This window comes from Podarcis raffonei, chromosome 11, assembly GCF_027172205.1.
Source record: "Podarcis raffonei isolate rPodRaf1 chromosome 11, rPodRaf1.pri, whole genome shotgun sequence".
Classification (NCBI taxonomy): Eukaryota; Metazoa; Chordata; class Lepidosauria; order Squamata; family Lacertidae; genus Podarcis; species Podarcis raffonei.
Genome location: NC_070612.1, coordinates 45,505,971 through 45,527,869, shown reverse-complemented (window position 1 = coordinate 45,527,869; position 21,899 = coordinate 45,505,971). Strand labels below are relative to the sequence as shown.

Genomic DNA, 21,899 nt, shown 5'->3' with positions numbered 1-21,899 from the left:
TGGCTCCCTTTTCTGAAACAGCCCCAAACATGGACCCCTCATTTCCAGTCCTGAGGTGGAGCTGCATCACTCTGCTTCACTGTTTATCATACATGCTGGCTCCGCACCCCTATTTTGAAAAATAATAATTAGGGAGCCAGTCCCCTCCAATGTTCAGAGGGCATTCAACTCTGCTCCCTGGCTCCTTGCAACATCAGGACGTTGAGCAATGTTGTGAACGTGATGTGTTAGGCTATCATGTCGGGCTCTCCATCATCTTGTACTCAGACCCCTGAAAAATGTTGGTTCGCATCAAAGTACAGTCCGTTCAACTTCCAAAACATTTGAAAACCAAGGTGTGGCTTCCAGTTGGCTGCAGGAAGCTCCTGCAGCCAATCGGAAGCCGCAGAACCCCTGTCGGACATTCGGGTTCCAAAGAACATTCGCAAACTGGACCACTCCCGGGTTTGCAGCGTTCGGGAGCCAAAACGTTAGACTTGCAAGGCATTCAGGATCCAAGGTACGACTGTAGAGAAAAGTCGTACGAAAAAACATGTTACAGAATTTGTATGCACAGAAGCAGTTTTCCCATAGTGTCAGGGAACTGCCATCAGCTCAGAGGGGAGAGGTGGAAGGGCAGTTGTGTTACAGGGAGCCTCCGAAGATCTTGCGAAGCAGTTCCTCCTCTAGCGAGGAGGAAAGCCCCGCCTCCTGTGGGGAGGGGGTGCAGGGACCAGGAGATGCTAGGGAGAGCCTCAACACTGAGCCTGAGCAAAGCGGAGGGGAGGCAAGTCCCCCTTTGCCAGCGCCCACTCTGCGCAGTAGGTTTGGGCGCAGAGAGGGGAGGAGAAGGATGGGGGTCACACGACTGTTATGCTGGGGTGGTACAAGGACCGGCCATGCCCAGATTCTGCTAGCGACTGAGCAGACATGGGCTTGCGATGCTCTGCACTGCAAATAGTTTGTATTAATAATAAAGCCTGGAAAAGACAGGTTGGAGTCTTGCCTGTTTGCTCTCGAGCAACCACGCCACCACCTGACAGCAATCTCTGAGGTAGCAGTGAAAAGGCAACACGATGAGCAAGCCAGGGACAGGCGCTGAGATGGAGCAGGTGAAAGCCATGAAAGCCCTGATGGAGAGGAACAGGGACCTGGCGGTTCATGTCGCTACTCTCTCAGCCCGGTTGGAGGAGCGCCGAGCCCAAGACAGCCAGGTCAGAGTCACTCCAATTGGGAGAAAGGTCCCAGCGCTTGTGAGCAAGTTTGGGGGGAAGCCTCAGGATTACAATGCTTTTAGAACTGAGACAACCACACCACCACCTGACACATAGGGAGACTCACTTGGGAAATCTTTGGTTTGTCCATACAGGCTTCCCACCTGCAGTTCCATGTTAGTGTGTTGAAAGAGAGAGTAATAGTCTGTTTTCCGGCAGCTTGGTCATGCATTTCCTCTGCCACTTTCCTGATTGATGCTATTTGTGCATGGCCAGTGTGGGAGTGTCATCAAGTAACATTTTGATTAGCAAGTGACAGCAGACTTTCCAGGTACACTGTGAGAGTAACCTGGCTTTTGTAGATCCTGTATAGCTATTGCTGTGCTTTTGAATCTACTGCTGTGTGGACATAAGAGCATGATTCCATACGTTAGCCCCAGTGTGGCAGCCACCCAACATATGGGGACCATATGATCACCTCGCCCATGTTCTCTTATTCCTTAGCTTCGAATTACTTTATTTTAATTCAAGTTTCTTCTAGCAAGCAAACTCCTATTTCTCAGATGCTTAGTAATAATTCTCCCTCTTCCAAAGTTTTGGAGCAAAATACTTCTCATTGATTCTCTTGTGCTGTGCATCAAGACTAATATAGGGCTTTGTCTAAATGCCAGCATCTAGCTGTAAAGAAATGCATTTAATAAGATGAGCTTCCATACCTTGATAGCAGCAATCATGTAGGAAATTATAGGGGAAAGGATTTATGACCTAAGTGGAGATGGAAATTTAATAAGAGGCTTTCATCATGGCCACGGAAAAGTCATGGAGTTCTTTTAAGTGCAGTTCACATTATGCATAAAATGCACTTATTTTCCTAACATTTCTGTAAATATCTCATAGGTAGCGTGATTACATACTCATATGGAAGCATAAGAACATGAAAAGCAGAAAGGTTTCGTGACATCAATTTACTTTTTCTGCCTATCCATTCCTAACAGTTGCATGGCAGCTATTCCCTGTAGAATATAGCAACATGGAGCTCTTAAAATGCCACTTTAAATTAAAGTCAAGATGTTTGAAATGGCTAACTTATTTATGCTCTTGATGCAAATTTCAGCAATGGGCTGAGGCTTACTTTGTGCATTGCTTTCTCTGTCAAGAAGGCAGCTGGTGGAACTTTAGCAGCAAGCAGAGAGAAGTTAGAGCTATAGCATATAAAAGCAAAAGGAAATTTGCACCCCTATTCGCCTTAAAGAAGACATTTTATAAGATTTTGACACGCAAAGCTATACTTTTTATCTGGGCCATATTGACAAATAGATAGTAGCTGCACGATATTTCACATTGCCTAAGACCTGTGTCTTTTTGCGTGTGCTGTTTGGATTCCTTGCTTTTCACTGCTTTTGCATTCTATTTAATCACCACTAATACTTGCTCATTATATCCCCCTGATTTTAATGTTAGTTCTGTTAAAACCTCAACATCAAATGTTGCTGAAAATGACAGTGGCAAAAGAACCATTTCCCCACTTCAACTTAGAGAAGAATGAAGGGGTCTTTATTTCTAAGAGCTACCTTCTTCTGGGATATCAGGAATCTGCACCCTCACCATTCTACCTCTTTTTGGCTATCTGCTACACCTGTCCTCCATCCCTTTATAGTAGTCTTGTTCTACTGTTATGGACCGGCTGGATGCAGAGGAGTGGCAGGAGGTACCAGCTAGGGAACCCTCAAGGGATCCTCTGGGAAAGAAGTCTCAGAGCTTGGTGGTGGGACAATAATGAGTGGTTAGAGGGAGACGGAGGCAGACTGTGAGAAGGAGGTGTTGGAAGGTGAAGAGGTAACAGGGTTAGGTGAGCAGGAAGAGGCCGTGGCAGTGAGCAGGCCAGAATCAGAGGCAGAGACTGGTGAGGAGAGGGGCCAAAAGGCAGAGGGGAGGAGGGCTGCTGAAGAATCCAGGGAGTCTCCCCCTCCCACTGCAACCATCTCCTCTTCTCCTTGGTCTCCCAGAACATGAAGAGGAATAAAGAGGGCAGAGCAAAGAGAGATGAGACAAAGGAGCCTCAAGTTACTGGGGAAGCACCTGGGAGGAGAAGAGCCTTACAAAGCGGTGGAAGGATCTGTGTGATATATAATAGAACACACAAACTATATTTGGCATTTCATATGTTCGACACAATAAAAACCTGATCATATATTTACTCAGACCACTCGCTTTCAGTCTAATGTCAAAGTAAGTAGGATTGCACTGTTAGATTAAGTCTAAATATTTCATGGTCTCTGTGCAGTCCCACAGAGTAACAATGGAAACTTAACAGGATAAAAGACGTTTGGTGAAAGCGCACCTTCAGCCTTTAGTATACATGCACAAAGCGGGGGCTTTGTGGAACATTGCGTACTTTGGCCTCAGCATCCCCTGCCAAAATGGACCTTGGATCCACTAAACTTGCAGCTTAGGCAAGCAGTCTCAGTATGCCTGCCTTGTGAAATGTTGGCAATGAAGCCACATTCATCTACTTGCACGTCCTTCACCAAAGCAGAGGAGGCAGCGGTTGTGCCCATTGCAGGTTTGCTACTAAAAGTGGAACAGCTGCATCAAACTGCCTTTTGCAGCATAGACAAAGATGTCTGCTTGGCACCAAAAAAAACCCCAAACTGAATGCAGATGTACAAATAACAACACTGTAGAGAGAAAAGAGAAAAGAAAGTAAAAATGGAAGGGCCCAACTTACATTCTTGGGGGGAGCGGAAGTTTTCTGCTGGGATAGCTCAGTTGGTAGAGCATGGGACTCTTAACCTCAAAGCCATGGGTGCGAGCCCCACATTGGGCAAAATATTCCTGCATTGCGGGGGGTTGGCCTAGATGACCCTTGCGATCCCTTCCAACTACAGTTTTATGAGTCTATGATTCCTCTTGATCATTGCCATATCCTTTTGGTCATGTGTACTAATGGCTGAGACTGAGATTCCTGCCAAAACTCTTTCACCTTTCATTACAAAGTTAGGTGAACCCAGGGCTCGCTCTTGTGATAGTACTCGTCAGTACAGGGTATCAGCACATGCTGCCCATGGCAACCATTTTGTGCTAGCACCCATGATACTTTTATTAATACAGTGGTACCTCGTTTCCCAAATACCTCCATTATCATACATTTCGGTTCTCAAATGCTGAAAACCTGGAAGTAAATGCTCCATTTTCGAACGTTTTTCGGAACCCGAATATGTGATGCGGCTTCCACAAGAAGCCACATTCCACAAGAAGAATATGTGATGCGGCTTCCACAAGAAGCCACATTCCACAAGAAGCTCTTGCAACCAGTGGGAAGCCACGCCTCGGTTTTTTGACATTTCAGAAGCCGAACGGGCTTCCGGAAGGGATTATGTTCGAGAACTGAGGCACCACTGTATATGAGTGCTGGCATGAAGTGGGGAAACAAAGAAAGGCTAACTATTTTCCTTACCTACTCAGCCTGAGCTTAGAGCTGGTTTACCTAAAATTTATTTATAGGGAAGAGAGTGAGACTACAGAAGTCTATAAAAGAGAAGTATGTGTTTTACAGTTTTCAGGAACATTCAAACGCATTTCTTTATAAGCAGTAGCCAAGAATTGGATTCTGCCATCTTTACTTACTTGAACACAGCTCTCATCTGTGTTTAGTTCCATTGACGTCAGTGGAATCTACTCACTAAGCACTCCATTCAGATCAGGAATGTGAACATTTTGAATAGCTGTATTTTAAATTACAATCAGACTTGTGATTAAGGACAGTCTGGATTTCTCCCTAGATCAGCAATTAACTTTAAAAAATGTTCTTTCACTTAAAGTGACACATAGTTGTCATTGTGTAGAAACATATTTCAATATATTACAATGAGCTACTGAGGATAGCATAAAAACAAACATAATCTGTTAATGAATCATTAGGCAATAAGCCCCTTTGTGAAGATAAGATTTAGTACAAAGATTGACAGTCTGGGCTTTTGCATTTTGCAAAAAAATAATAATGAACTATTCTGTTCTCAAAATAATCAGACACTAGTAATATATCTCTTACTTGCTAACTATAAAATTGTAATGTATGCATTAACTAAAATATCAGTCATATGCTTTGCTGATCCATTTGCAAAAATGTGCTGACTAGCAGCTGTAGATGAAGATGACGTTAAATAAAGAATTATAATGAATCTGCAGCAAGAAACTTTAAGCTTTTTCCTCTACTCATTATAAAATGTATTAAAGTAACCTGCAGACAGGGCATATATTTTCAAGTCCCTCCAAAGTATTCTAATCACTCACTAATAGTTCATATCCATTTTGACCCATTTTTCCTGACAGTCCTAAAAATAAAATAAAAAACCAACGAAAGCTAGTATTGTCGAGTTGGGACTAAAGTAAACATGACTGTCCTTTTGCTCCTCTGTGACTCCCAGTTGTCTACAGAGTTGCCTTTTCTGCCACAAATGGAAGAAAATAATTAATGCTTCTCACGATGAATGGCATTCTCTCTGCAAGAAGGATCGTTTGATATTCTAGATGGATAGACATGGAAGCACAAAGTGGGCAGTCACTGTCCTGCACTGTACTTTGATCCATCATAAAGGAAGTCCTGGAACTAACTTATTGGGGGTTGTTTTGGTCAGTTCAGTATATGTTGAACGTGTCATAAGGCTGGGGTAGCTCAGTGGGAAAAGCATGAGGTTGTTCATGCCAGGGTTGTGGGTTTGAGCCCCATGTTGGGCACAAGATGCCTGTATTGAAGGGGGTTGGACTCAATGACCCTCATGGTCCCTTCCCACTCCACAACTCTATGGTTGTATGGATGATTTAAATATTCCATGAATTGTTTTTATAGTGAAACAAACTATTTCCCCACCACTTTTACTAAAAGGTATTCTCCGCAATTGCAAGTAACTGGGTAGCAATCCATCTGCCCTGTGATCATGTGTGGTATAAGGTTTTGTTTGTTTTTTTAAAAATGTATATACAGTGGTACCTCGGGTTACATACACTTCAGGTGACATACGCTCCAGGTTACAGACTCCGCTAACCCAGAAATAGTGTTTCAGGTTAAGAACTTTGCTTCAGGATGAGAAGAGAAATTGAGCTCCGGTGGCGCGGCAGCAGCAGGAGGCCCCATTAGCTAAAGTGGCGCTTCAGGTTAAGAACAGTTTCAGGTTAAGTATGGATCTCCGGAATGAATTAAGTACTTAACCCGAGGTACCACTGTAAACATCTGAGATCCTGGTCAGCTGTTGAGTCTGGCCATATGGAGAGGACAGTAGTACCATACTCATACTTCTCCATAGTTATTGTTGTTAGCAGGGAAATGAGAATACACACACACACACACACTACAAAATCTAGGCTCCCACATAGATTTAGGAGTGCATCAGTGTTGACAAACCCTGGATTAAATTCTGAACTAGATTAGAAAACATTTTGTTATCCCTAACATCTTGACTCAGGTGAAGGCGTGCCTCTTCCCTGGTTCTAGAGAGACTTACAGGTATGAACTTGTTATTTGGTTAATGTGACTGTCAAATAGGTTTTTTTTAAAAACACACACAAATAATCCTGTATTTCCTTGACACTACAAGGTGTCTACTAAATTCAAATTCCATAGAAGTAAAACAATCGCAAGAACTTAAAAGCCCAAGGAATGCTGACCTTGTAAACCCCTAAGATATCTTGCCTCTCCTTCAAATGTCAATTCCACTTAAGTGGGAAAAAGGAGTTGTGGATCAGCGAGCACATTAGAAGTTCTAGCACTGCATAGCATTTTATAGAGGTTCTTTATTTAAGGATCTGAAAGGTCAAGTAGATAAAAAAAACCCTGCAACCAACCAACCAACCCGACAACTGAGCAATGTCCTTTTTTGATGGTTTTGTCTGGCAGCCCCAGTACTCACCTTGTTTTGAGCATCCTGTGGCTTTATTTCCCGTAAACATCTGTAAAGTGAGGGAACTGGTAATATCCACCAGACGTTTTGTCAAGGCTTTTTATTTCACTATGCTTTTAATGTTTAATTTTTAGTCTTCTAATTGCTGGTCTTTGCTTTTTAATCTGACTGCTGGTTTTAAGCTCTCTTTTTATTATGCAAAAGCCGAAGTATGGTAACAGCTTTATTAGAGAACCGACCAAGGTGTCACAATGCCATGAGCGTTCTCCAACATTTTGCAGATATGAAACCTGGTGGTTACTTGCTTCTGTTTACTGTTCTAATTGGAATACTCCAGAGTAACTGTGAGCTTTTATTTCCAGAAATAAAAATGGATGAATGTCCATTGTTGCTTTGTCCCAGTGTTCCTTGGTGCAATATAAAATCTGTTAACGCATCTTTCATAGTGTAATCTATATTAAGTTTGCATAATGCCTTCTGCACTCCATCTTAAGAGGGTTTGTTGCAAGCTGCAGACTTTGGGAGTTTCCCGTCATGTGTGGTTTTCCTTTCTCATTCCCCCCCCCGATGTTTTGTTTAGCATCCAGCAGCGCTCAGAGGATCTCAAAAGCTTATTATTTGGTGACATTTCAGATGATGGTAATGAAAGTTTTACCCTACAGTGATTTTCTCATTTATTTTAATAACTTAGCATTCTTTTGTGGCAGTGGGTCTGAAATACATGCAGGTTGCGGGGTAGGGTGGGGTGAGAGATGCTACATATCTACAATAGGATATCTGTACACACATGCATAAGAGGGACACGGGTGGTGCTGCGGTCTAAACCACTGAGTCTAGGGCTTGCTGATCAGAAGGTCACGGTTCGAATCCCCGCGACGGGGTGAGCTCCCATTGCTCGGTCCCTGCTCCTGCCAACCTAGCAGTTCAAAAGCACACCAAAGTGCAAGTAGATAAATAGGTACCACTCCGGCGGGAAGGTAAACGGCGTTTCCGTGCGCTGCTCTGGTTCGCCAGAAGTGGCTTAGTCATGCTGGCCACATGACCCGGAAGCTGTACGCCGGCTCCCTCGGCCAATAAAGCGAGATGAGCGCCACAACCCCAGAGTCGTCTGCGACTGGATTTAACGGTCAGGGGTCCCTTTACCTTTTACACACATGCATAAAGAGCATCATGTCATAGGTCGTGTTATTGAAGACATCGGATTATTTTTTGGGAGGAGAATATGATTGTATTGTAGCTATTGGGTGCTTTAAATCACAAACAGCCAGTTTATCTGTTTCAGTTGTGCTTTTTTAGATCTCTTTCAGGTGAGCATCTTTTACTGCTTATTTTGAAAATGTTTTATCTGCTTTTAATCTTTGTTCTTTGGACATTTTTCTTTTCGGGGGGCGGGGGGACAGACTGTTTCTTTCAGCTACAGTTGATATGTCCTTATAATATGCAGTTCATGTTGGAGGAATTTTTATTCCAAAAAGCAGTATGTATGTGTGTGAATCATCATAACAATAGTATTAGTAATAATAATAACTTCTAAGATTGCTGAGCTTTGTCTATGTTGTGACCGTCAAAATGACTGTTAGGAAAGAAGTTGGGTGTGGAAAAGTGTTTGATTAAGGACCTGTAGGAGTTGAGCCCTTTGTTCTTAATTTGGGGCTGGTAAACAAGAGGAAAAGGGGCAAGGCAGCAGGAAGGTTGGTCTGGTATAGCCAATGCAGCAAAGACAATCGGCCACTGTGTTTGTGCTTCCTTCCTCCCATCTTACTCTTCTTGGTTACTAACAGTGATCCCCCACATTGGGAAGCCAGGCAAACAATACTGCTTTATGGCTGCTACTTTTAGAGACCCTAGTTAGTCTCCCTCCCCACTTCAGTGGCAAAGGTTGCCACAAAATCTCCCCCCCCAAATCTTTTCCCTCTTCTTTTTGTAACTGTGGCTGTGTTGTGGCACTCATGTACACACGTGTGATGGCCTGGGATTCGGACTCAGAGGCTGAACCTGAAGAATCCCACCCTGCACAGGAGTCCCTGCCTCCAGAACCAGCTGAGCCGGGGCTGGGGCCTGAGCCTGAAGGGTCCTCACCTGTGCTGGATCCTCAGGTGCAGACACCAGCTGAGTCTGCTCTGGCTCCTGAGGTGATGGAGGACCCATTGCCTGCAGGTGCTCCACTCTCAGCCCCGTCAGGGGAAGAGGAGGTTGCCTCTGGGTCCGGTAACCCTCCAGCCTCTCCTGAGCTACAGAGGCTCAGGGCAGAGAGGCGGAGGGAACTAAGTTCCTGCAGGAGGAGTGCTCGCCTCCAGGCCAGGAGAGGCGAGTCACCAGAGAACCGGGGCTGCCCTATGCCTCGGGGCAGATAAAAGCCAGTCAGCCCCAGTCCCAGGTTGCGGAAGCAACGCTGTTGCTAGCCTGTTCCTGCCTGCACCCTGTCCTGCTCTTCTGCCAGAGTTCCTGACCTCACCTGACTCCCCGCCTTGGACCCAGCTACAGCTTTGACGGACAGCCTCCATACCACACCATTGACCTCGGACTGGACTCGGACCTTGGCTCTCGGTTAGCCCCCAGGACCAGCACAACACGACTCCCAGAGGCACAACACTGGGGAAATGAACATGGCAGCCACAACAGTTTGGAACTTTTTCTGCAGCATACACACTCTATAAAACACTCTATTAAAAAAATAAAGTAAAAATCTGTGGAGGGAAAAGACATTGCAGCAACTGCAACTGATAGCCATTGTCGTTTGGAGGCCTGTATACACTATGGATGCCTTGATCTGTACTCCATAATTGTGTCCTAGCAACACTCCCAAACTGTCAAAGCAGTGAACCTGTCACACTTATCAGGCATCATCAGCAAGTTATAAGTATCAAACAATAAAAGCTAAAACCCCCTTTTAAGAGTAGTTTATAAATTCACCTGTGAGCTTCACTTGTTGGCAGTGGAAATAAACATTGGCTGATTTACCTGAAGCCCACACAGCCAGCATATCTCTTGTGTATTTTCTATTCCTTCAGTGTTCCTGGATGTTTTTCATCTGTAAGTGTGGACTGTGATGGTTTCTTCGGTTGCTGCTCAACACTCACTCGACCTTGGATGTTTTTATCACCAACCTCTCTAATCATTTTCATTGAAAACCGTCATTGATTTTGCCTGCCAAGCTTTCCCCCTTGTCAAACATCTGAAGAGTTCTGAGAAGTCTGTCCTTTAAGTATTATTTCCAGATTATTTCCAGATTGTTCTGTTTGAAATTTAAAATTAAAATCATAGAGTTTTATCACCCCAATTCACTTCATAGCATTGATCATACTCAGAAAGTGATCCTTATAAAAAAGCCTGAGGAAGGAACTGCGCTCATTTTTTTCCATGTTACAAGTACAGCCAAGGGGAAATAATAAGGTAATCTCCGAGGAAAAATACGTTATATCTGTGTAGAGCGAGAAATTAAATTAGTAAATCAATCATAAACCTGAGAAGGAGGCTTACTATTAGTGTTCTCTGGGGAAATAAAAACTTTGTTGGTAGAATCGTTATCGTAAGCTGCTCAGGGAACTTCATTATTGGGTGACATATAAATACCATTAATAAATAAATGCTGCTAAGCCAGGTAACAAAATGCTTCACATGGTCAGACACCCCTTCTGAACACAACACCACAGTGCAACGTGAAACTCGATCTTCGGTTGGCTGCAGCTTTATTCAGTTCCCTAATGGGATTAGAAATCCCCTGCCCTGTTTGGGCATTCAGTTTCTATGTGTGATTGGGATGGCGTGAGGACAAACTGGTTGACTGCCCTCTCCACCACATCTCCATGCCTGTCACCACTAACCTCCGTGCAACGGAGGGTGAATTTCTGCAGCAGGGAGCTCCTGATGTAGCTGTCAGGAGCTCACCCTACACTCGAGTAATAATAATAATAATAATAATAATAATAATAATAATAATAATAATTTATTATTTGTACCCCGCCCATCTGGCTGGGTTTCCCCAGCCACTCTTGGCGGCTTCCACAGAGACCAAAATACACTAAAATGTCACACATTAAAAGCTTCCCTAAACAGGGCTGCCTTAAGATGTCTTCTGAATGTCAGGTAGTTGTTTATTTCCTTGACATCTTATGGGAGGGCGTTCCACAGGGCGGGCGCCACTACCGAGAAGGCCCTCTGCCTGGTTCCCTGTAGCTTTGCTTCTCGCAATGAGGGAACCGCCAGAAGTCCCTCGGCGCTGGACCTCAGCGTCCAGGCAGAACGATGGGGGTGGAGACGCTGCTTCAGGTATGCTGGGCCGAGGCCGTTTAGGGCTTTAAAGGTCAGCACCAACACTTTGAATTGTGCTCGGAAAGGTACTGGGAGCCAATGTAGGTCTTTCAAGACTGGTGTTATGTGGTCTCGGCGCCCGCCCCCAGTCACCAGTCTAGCTGCCGCATTCTGGATGAGTTGTATTTTCCGGGTCACCTTCAAAGGTAGCCCCACGTAGGACCCTGGCAGAGACACATGCCCAACTGGCATGTTCTCTCCCTCCTGGTCGATCGTTCGGGAGCTTCAGAAGCTTTCTTCAGCCTGAACATCACAGCGACCGATGCCAACAGACATTGGCACACTTAGGGATCCGCAGAGTTTGCGCAGCTTGCGTAACAGTCCTCAGCAAGTCAGCATTTTGGCTAATCTATTTTATTTACATATAAACACACACAGAGCACTGCATCAAACAGCAAAGAGCACTAGCATCAGACAGCAAAGAGAAAAAGAACAAAGGACAATAGTCCCACTTCACGGAACACAGTAACACATACATCCTGTCTCCATTACTTCCCACTTTGTGGAGCCAAAACATACACCGTCATGTGAAAGACAGCAGTCCCATGACTGCAATCATGGAGCAGGAATTCTAACATCAGCCAGCCTGCATGGTTGAGAACCCTGATCATGCATGAAATACTGCAATAACGAAGGGACATATGCCGAGCATATCCACACTCTCATGTGTGGGGAAGCTGAATGCCTGACTAGGGCTTACCTTGATTATGATTCTGCAGCCTCCTTATATGTTGTACCTTAGATCTGCTATCAGTTACTGCTTTTGGGCAGGAAGTGAATATAGCAGGTGCAGAATCGCAGTGTCCATTGCCCAAATGCTCAAGAGTTTTCCCCACCTTCGATAACCTTATGAAACAGACTCAGATATCGAAAAGGAATCCATAGCAATTTAATAGATACGATCTGATCTGCACCACACATTTAAAACAGATCCAGTGCACATTTAAACCACGCGACGTCTCCCATAGAATCATGAGAACTGTAGTTTCAGGGTGCAGGGAATTTTATCTCTGTGGTGAGGAAACAGCACTTTTCTGTAATCTCAGGACTCCTTGGGGAAGTCATGCACTTTTAAATCACCACCTTTCTTCTCCATATCCGGTACAGTGGAACCTCGGTTTTCGAGCGTCTTGGAAATAAAATGTTTTGGCTTTCGGACGCCGAAAACCCGGAAGTACCGTATTTTTCACTCCATTGGGAGCAGCGGATCATAGGGCGCACCTAGTTTTTACGGGGGAAAATAAAGAAAAAAAAATTATCCCCCCCCCAGCCCCAAAGAGCAAAGAAGCCAAGACAGTGAGCGAGATCCATCCCGCTGGCTGTCTTGGCTTCCTCTTTAGCCACGCACAACCTCTCCAGCCAGGAGGGGCTGCACGCGGCTTCGTTTTTAGCTGCAGGGCTGGGGCGGGGGAAGCCCGAGCTTCCCCCAACCCCAGCCCCCAGAACAGGCAGCTATCTGCAAGCCTTCCAAGGCTCGCAGATAGCTGCCTGAAGCCTGGAGAGCGAGAGGGGTTGGTGCGTACCGACCCGTCTCGCTCTCCAGGCTTCAGCGAAAGCCTGCATTCGCTCCATAAGACGCACACACATTTCCCCTTCATTTTTGGAGGGGGAAAAGTGCATCCTATAGAGCGAAAAATACGGTAACTGCTTCAGTTTTCGAACGATTTTTGGAAGCCGAACATGCCATGCGTCTTCCCTATTGAGTTTTCCGGACGTAAATGCTTCTGGAAATGCAGGCTTCGGTTTCTGAACATTTCAGAAGTTGAACGGTCTTCCGGAACGGATTACGTTCGAAAACCGAGGTTGCACTGTATTGGGAAGGGGTGCCGGAGGTAGGCGCTGTACACGTTAAGGAAGTGTTCGTGGAAAAAGGAGTCTCTGCAGGATGAAGTGTTAAGAAAAATTTCAAAGGCAATGGATTTTGCATGTGTCTCGACACTTCAGACTCTCTCTGTATCAACTCTTTTATCATCATTGATATGAATATTAAGAGGATGTGCTACTTTGGCTTTCCATCCAAAGCCATTCCATGCTATTATGTCTGAATCTGAAGGATCATAATGAATAATGTCTGAATACTATCGCAAAGGCTACTGTGTCATTTTTCAGAGGCTGTTTATAAATCCGGTGAAAGCCTTTGCAGCTGATAAAACACACAGCCTAATGGGAGATTGGCATTTGTCTTTCCTGAAAAATGTTTAAACATATGTGATAGTGTGAAGTGCTTATCACTTAAGGCAGAACTAATTAATCAACTTAAAGTATTTTTAAAGTCTGCAAAGATATATTAAAACTCTCCAATAAATCACATGAATTCATTTTTTATTGTACCTTTTTATAACAGTGTACTAATTTTCATTTATAAAATATTTTGCAAGTACATTTTTAAAAATTAACCCTATACGGTATTTTAAAATGGTTTAGGTTTTAAAAAAAGTTTTTACTGTGAAATATAAGACGTGAACAAATAGAATGGCAGGATTTAAATCAATATAGGAAATGATAATGGTATAGCAGATTAAAACCAGAGTTTCAGAATCATGTTTTTCAAAAACATTATTATGGTGACTTTTTATTTATTTATTTAAAGTATTTTTAGACTGCTGTTCAGCAAAGCTTCATAAACAGCTGTGCTAAATGTAAAGACCAAATTTATTCTAAATACTGTTTGCGTTACTATTTAATATATACCTATTTTTAAAGATTATAAGTGAATTATAACCAAAAAACGTTGCACTATAGCAGGCATAGGCAAACTCGGCCCTCCAGATGTTTTGGGACTACAATTCCCATCATCCCTGACCACTGGTCCTGTTAGCTAGGGATCATGGGAGTTGTAGGCCAAAAACATCTGGAGGGCTGAGTTTGCCTATGCCTGCACTATAGTATATACCTATTATAATTCTCAACTACTACAAAGTATAATGGTGCATATTTTAAGGACTGCTTTTCAAAATAGAGAGCTCCTGTAATTAGTTGTTCCTTTAATCTACAATTGTTGTTGTTTTCAGGTGCAGCTGAGAACTAGCCTTTCAAGTCAGTATGTAATTCGTACCCAGCCTACAAATGCATGCCTGTCTACACTTGAATGTGCAGCTATTTCCCTGGCCATCATGGAGAAGAATGATGGTATTAAAGAAGTAGGTAATTTTACTCTGCTAATGGAATAATAGGGTGAGAACAAGGCTATTTCACAAGGCTGTTTCACAAACAGGACTGTATTTATTGGCTGTATTTATTGGCCAAGGACCATATACCATGCATATTTATAGTTGCAAGTTGTTAACTTCAGAGATTTAACAGAAGGGAGAAGCAAAGTTCTCCTAAGCATTTTGCACTTTCTTGCATGCCATACATCAACATCTGTCAAAAGCAGCTACATAAGTACTGCTTTTGGGATACTTCATTCCATACATTTAACTATGTTCTAAGTAAAGTTGCAACCCTAATCCCATTTACCTGGGAGTAAGGCCAGTTGAATTCAGTAGAACTTACTCTGAAGTAGACATAGTTAGGATTATGGTGCAAATCACATCTTTTTTAAACAATGTTTTTAAAAGTCAGCAAAAATATTTATAGGTTCTAACGTGAATCACAGACATATGTATAGCACCAAATTTAGACCCTTGGTTCTTTGTTCTTCTGACATTGGCTATTTACAAAAACAGAATAAAGGTATTAGTGTTGTTAGACTGAAAAGTGTGCCACTTCTCTTTCCCCTCTGAGGTTACATAACTCTCCTTTTCTTATATTTCATAACATTTCATGCCGAAACAAAGGTTGTTGAAGTCAGGCTAAGCAATTATCTTCTTTCGCGGTAATGAAATACATAAATGTTTATAAATAGGTTAAACAGCTACTCTGTGGTCCAAAGGCATCTGTGGTGAACCCCAAAGAATAATAAGTCACTGCCAATCCAATTTCAACCAAGCAATTAATAACAATCATTCCTGCATGAGATACTCTGCAAAGATGACCTAAACAACCCTTGAAGTGAGCTTGAAGATTAAAATATATTTGTAAACTCATCCCAATGACTCGAAGCATTCTTCTAGCCTCAGCGTATGACCCACTGGGTTATTTCAATCTACTAATCAGCTTAAAACTGTCAGATGTCATTATAAGAATTGGGAACATGACAGCTCTGGAGTTTAAGTTTATTCTACTGGGTCAAAGAACCAACAATAAGACATTAGCCTTTGCTGTGCAAGTGGATCTCATGGGTCTGTGATGGAAGACTCTGTCAAGATTCTAAAACTTCTCCAATACACTTTGGTAACTAATACTGGAAACGCTACATGATTGTTAGCACTCCAAATGAGAATCCTAAGAAACAGTACTATAATGACTGTTTCTCATTGTGGGTTTTCAGAATAAATAGGCTCTGGGACAGGGCTCGGGAACCTTGACCCCCCCCCATCTCCCATCAGCATCCATCACCATGGCCAGGGATGGGGAGAGCTGTCATCCAGCATCATTTTGTCAGCCACCACGCCTACCTGCCCTACACCTGACAGGTAAAGGTGTGACTCAGTTGAAAGTGGGGTTTACAGGCTTTATCAATCATCTGATTGTCAGGTGTGGGGCAGCTTGGCTGGGACCGGAGTTTGTGATGCATGCAAAGCCTTGTACTTCTGCCGGTACAAAGCGTTGTTCCTTGGCCTGCATGGCTTGATTTCAAACCATGCTGGCAAGGGGAAATGGGTCACCTGGTGATAAATGTGATGTCAAGTGACTGACAAACTTGACCCCTAGGTGGTGAGGGAGATAAGGATCTGTGCCCCCCCCCCCACTGCAGATCCAGTTCCTCACTCCTGGTCTTTAAATGAGCGATGGATACCCAATCTTAGGTACCGGTAACTTGCAGGTTTCTGTTTCAAGCTACAGTGGAACCTTGTGTTACGTACCGCCCTCCTTACGAATGCTTCGGATTATGAGTTCCGCTAACCTGGAAGTGGGACGCAGGTGGCGCTGCGGGTTAAACCACAGAGCCTAGGACTTGCCGATCAGAAGGTTGGCGGTTCGAATCCCCGTGACGGGGTGAGCTCCCGTTGCTCGGTCCCTGCTCCTGCCCACGTAGCAGTTCGAAAGCACGTCAAAGTGCAAGTAGATAAATAGGTACCGCTCCGGCGGGAAGGTAAACGGCGTTTCCGTGCAGTGCTCTGGTTCGCCAGAAGCGGTTTAGTCATGATGGCCACATGACAAACCCTGGCTCCCTCGGCCAATAAAGCGAGATGAACGCCGCAACCCCAGAGTCGGCCACGACTGGACCTAATGGTCAGGGGTCCCTTTACCTTTAACCCAGAAGTAGATGCTCCCAGTTGCGAACTTTGCCCCAGGATGTGAGCAGAAGTCATGTGCCGGCGGGGCAGCAGCAGCAGAAGGCACCATTAGCCAAAGCGCGCCTCATGTTAAAAATGGTTTTGGGTTGCAAACGGACCTCCGGAACAAATTAACTTTGTAACCGGAAGTACCACTGTACTAAGATTTATAACCAACGTTTGCTGAATTGTTAATGGGTACTGGCTGTTTCAAACCTATCTGAATTGCATTTAGCAATGAAAAACATATTATTAATGAACCTCCCTGTATTTTGGTGTTTCTTTACTCCCAGTTTTATGGAATCAAATATATCCCGTGTGTATTTGGAATATGAAGGTGTACTAAATACTAGCACACTGTTTAACAGCCCTTTGCATATTCAGAGTAAGGGAGTGGGTGGCGCCATGATCTAAACCACTGAGTCTCTTGGGCTTGCTGATCGGAAGGTCGATGGTTCGAATCTGCGCAATAGGGTGAGCTCCTGTTGCTCTGTCCCAGCTTCTGCTAATCTAGCAGTTCAAAAGCACACCAGTGCAAGTAGAGAAATAGGTACTGCTACGGCGGAAAGGTAAATGGCATTTCCATGCGCCCTGGTATTTGTCAGGGTGTCCTGTTGCACCAGAAGCGGTTTAGTCATGCTGGCCACATGACCCAGAAAGCTGTCTCTGAATTAATGCCCACTCTCTCACCCTGAAAGAGAGATTAACTGCACTCCATAGTTGCCTTTGATTGGACTTAACCGTCCAGGGGTCCTTTACCTTTACCTTTACATTCAGGGTTGATAAAGTTGCATGCAGTTCAGAACTCTTCCTACCCTTTTTGTATTTTAGCCTTTGCAAGAAAAAATGTAGTTTTCTGTTGTGTTCCCCCCACTTCCACCTTCCCACTTTTTCCTAGCACCAACACAGTAGAGCCAAAATTAGGAACACAAAGAAATATGTCCAGGAAGCTTAGAGCACGACAACAACAAAAAGCATTGTATTAAGATCTGCAACTACTTTAAACAATGTGCTTGCAATTCTTCTGATCATTTTTATATCAAGCACACATTTCAGTATATTAAATATTTCATCTCAACATGTGATAAAATCCAGCCTGCAAGCTTGAGCATAATTCAGTGGAAGCTCCCTTTGAAATCAGTGTGAGTTCCAGTGTGCTCAGGAGTGGGATATCAGTCATTTACTTGGTGCAGTGACAAGCCTGTGTTAACTCAAGATGAAATAATATCTGAAACCTATGTATAAAAGCTTTTTCTCTCTCTCTCTGTCTCCATCTGTCTCCTTTTTTCCAGACTGTCCTCCGTCCTCTTCAAGCCCTCTGCTCTTTCCAGCTTCAACACGGCGCCCAAGTTCATCACAGCAAGGAGCACCTTCTTAAGAATGGTTTATACAACAAGCCCATGCCAAAAAACAAACGCAAGCTCAGAAGAATGGAGCTCTTAGTGAATAATGTTAAAATTTAGCAATGTCATGTAGAATTAGCTTTATTATTTTTTTTAAAGAAAGAATCCTTTAAAATGATGAAGTGGAGTTTGATATGGATTTAATCCAGACAATCATCTCTTTTGGTAATGGACAAAGTTCAGGTGGCAACTTGGCAAGGAGTTCAAACATTATAATAATAATGAAAAGCAGAATGCCTGGACCATCAGGGAATAAACAAGAAATATCCGTCCCCCATACTCTCACCCCTGTTTATCAGTCTGTGATCTTTAGTATGGCTTCTTTAATTTTTTTTATGGGAGGCTTTTGGCATTACTGCACAAGGAACATAATTTTTTACAAGGCAGCGGTTAGAAGAGAAAATTCCAGTATGGGGATTTTGATTTGCAACAACAGTGGGAATGAAATAATAATTTTAACATTTTTTTCCGTTTAATTTCTTGTTCTGATTAAACAATATATCATATAAACCTTCGTGTCCAGTTCACATTGTGGGATGTCGGTAAGAACAGACTAGTAAATGTGATCATTGGAGAAGAAGGTTTTTTGTCCTGCCACTCAGGAGAGCAATTACACACTGCAATACACTTGTATGTGATTAGCATGTACATTGTCAAGGGAAAAGGCATCTCCAAAACCTGCAATGGATGTGAGCTAGAAAGCTGCAGCCAGCCATAGATGATGATTAGGAGCTTAACCATGATCAGGCAACACACTAAGCCAAATCTTGGTTTAGCTGCTGCACGGAGCTAGAAGGCAACAGAGAGCAGCAAAGCGGGTTCAAATCTCACTCCAGGAGCCTGCATGCCTCTGCAGTTTTGATCAGCCATAGTTTGGCTTCCTGCGAGTTGCAACCTGTGTTTCCTACGGCCTGGCCACAGTAATCTATGCTTGAAGAACCTCACAAGGCGATTGCTACAATGCACTTTACATGAGCTACCGTGAAGACAATCTGATAGCCTCACCTCATGCAAAATACAGCTAATGCAAAACAGCCTAGCTGTTGAGCAAGTCAGCTAGATGGGACCAGGAGGCACTGATCCTTAAAGCTCTTCACTGCCCACCTTTGACCTACCAGGACAAATTTAGGACATAGGTACTGATACATAAAAAAGCATCTCCCCAATATCTGCTAGCCTGCGTTCTTAGCTTGGCAGATAAGGGCCTCTTAATGATCCTACTGGTTGATATGGCCTGTGGGGCCGTTGTCTGAGACAGGGACTTCACAGTGGTGGCACCCTGACTGTGGAATTCCTCCCAGGGAAGTACAGTTGCACCTCACAATGTTAATATTCAGATGTCAATTAAAAACCAATTCATCTGTGCATTTGGGCAACAAACTCTCTGGGATTCATCAGTTTTGTTATTAATACCGATTTTTAATATCGTTTTTAAGGATTGTAATTTTTAGTTAATTATTAATTATTGACTGTGTTTTTTACGTTGTGCACTGCCCCAAGCTCCTTTAGAAAAAAAGGTGGTGTATAAGTGTAAATAAATAATAATAATTGGTGGTGTCTGACAAAGTAGTTCCATTAATGCAAGGACTTTGGGCTCCATGCAGGAACTGTGCCTCATGTCTTTCTTGCACCCCACATGCGCCACCTAGATGCGTTCTGGGGGTTCCCTCAACCCTCCAGAACACATTTGGGGAGGGTATGCAGGGAGAGAAAGTGGAAGTTCAGTTGCACAAACGTAAATCCTTGCGCTGACAGACAGGGCCGTCTTACCTCTAGGCGCTAGGGGTGCAGGGCACCCAGGTGCCGGGCTATCAGGGGTGCCAGGCCAAGAGTCCAGGGCCTGAGAGTAGAGTCTGGGGACGAGCCCGTCCATCAGTCGGAGCACTGCAGCAGGCTGTTCTGCTGCGGGCGGCTCTGCGCAGCGAGTTCAGGGGAGACCAAGCCACTGAGAAGCTGAGGCTGGTTCCTCCTTCCTGTGCACCTGGGACTGGGCAACCAGGGATGGGGTGCCAGGTGGATCTTTGCACCCCAGCGCCGCATATGCTTAAGACAGCCCTGCTGACAAAACTACTTGGTTGGAAACCACCCAATACTTTTTAGTCATGTGTCAGGGATTGACATTTTATAGCAATGTTACTATTGTAACACAAAATGAATATGTGGTAGAAGCTGAAGAAGAATGTCCTGAATCAATAATGTATGGTTAACTGTATTTTGTCCAGATGAAAGAAATTAAATCAATACTACTGAAAATATGGGTTGCAAGGAAACACTGTTAATGCTGACATAGAACATTCTTAACTGTAGATGTATCCTGGCTGCAGCAGTTGTTCCTGTGAAAGCAGCAGCAATTAAGCTTTGTAGCCAACATATTTCTCTTAATGGAGGATGCACTTGCTTCCTTTGATTAATTTTTCCTTGCTTCAGACTCATTAACGTAGTAGTATTTTCTTCTGTACCAAAAATATTTTTTCCCCTTCAAGTTTTTAAGAAGAGAGGAAAATCTAATACCCTAGATTCACAGTTTAAAATGTCTTGGTACTATTAGTCAAATAACCCCTTCATTTATAATGCCACAGTGTGAATTTTTATTAAATGTGGATTAATGTTTCATGTATATGAAAGAAGTCTGTTTTGGCACCCTTTGCAAGTCTTCTTAATACTTTAGTATGTTTTTACTCCTTTGGAACTACTCAAAAGAATGCTTTGTATAATGAGATCTTTTGGAATCTCAACCTTTTAATTTTGTTGAGGTTTTTGTACATATAGAAGTGGTGCTGTTCCTGTTTGCCACATAGAATATAGCTGGATCAGCTTTCTTCATTGTTTCTCCTCTAATAATTAGTGAGCAACCAGTGAGCTATACTTGTAATAAACATGGATATAAGACAGAGTTAACAGAAGTATAGCTCACTGGTTGCTACTGTTTTCAGGAAATGTTGAACTGCTTTTCAGTTATAAGTTACTAGCAGCCTTATACACAGCATTGTTGGAAAATTCTAAGAAACAAAAAATAAAAAAGAGTGCAGTTGTGAAATAAGTGGTCAAAATCGGTGCAGTTTTGAAAGGTTCCATCTGCCATCTTGATTCAACATGGCATCCAGTTGTAGCCAAATATAGACAGAGTTACTGCTCAGTGCACAAAAGGCTCCTTCTGTTGACTGATGGGACTCTGATTCAGTGGAGAATCCTGCTGGAGAAGGGATAAGGAGCCTGATTCAAATTAGGTGCTTGCTGTAGCACTCTGGGGGGACTCTTAAAATGACTGAACACACGCCAAAATGACCGGAAGAATCTGAAATCAGGAAGTCCAAAATTTTAATAAGGAATGAGGAAAATTTATAACTTATCTTAAAGACCATTGTAAACAGTTAAAATCATCAGTAGGGTTGGAATATCACTTGTAGTTTAAGGGTGAATTCTGGACACAGTGGAGATGTAAAAGATTTGGATCATCATAAAAGATGCAGGAAGAAATGATCAATAATCAAGACCCACAAAGGGGAGGATGGAAGTGCAGGAGGTTCCTAGGAATCCTGTTTTTATTATCTATGTTCAATATATGACTGTAAAATTTTGATCTGAAAAACCAAATAAATTTAAATAAAATAAAATTATTGAACACACATAACACCCAGCTTAAACACATATAGGTCTATCAAGATTAGTGACACAGTGTGTTTTATGGTTGATTGCATTGTCTTCATTATTTACAGAAGAGCTTTTGTTCCTTGAGTCAGGCTAAATGGACATCTGGCAGACCTGCATAAGCCT

The 21,899-nt window shown here is 43.3% G+C and overlaps 1 protein-coding gene across 1 annotated transcript in view; it reads left to right on the top strand.

Moving 5' to 3' along the window:
- Window positions 1-18,635, top strand: part of DTWD2 (DTW domain containing 2) — a 91,317-nt gene extending 72,682 nt beyond the window's left edge. The window contains exons 5-6 of the mRNA XM_053408559.1: window positions 14,413-14,541; window positions 18,015-18,635. Of these exons, the coding sequence (XP_053264534.1) occupies window positions 14,413-14,541; window positions 18,015-18,185 (300 nt within the window). The 3' untranslated portion in view covers window positions 18,186-18,635. The remainder of the gene's footprint in view (window positions 1-14,412; window positions 14,542-18,014) is intronic.
- Window positions 18,636-21,899: the final 3,264 nt, after the last annotated feature.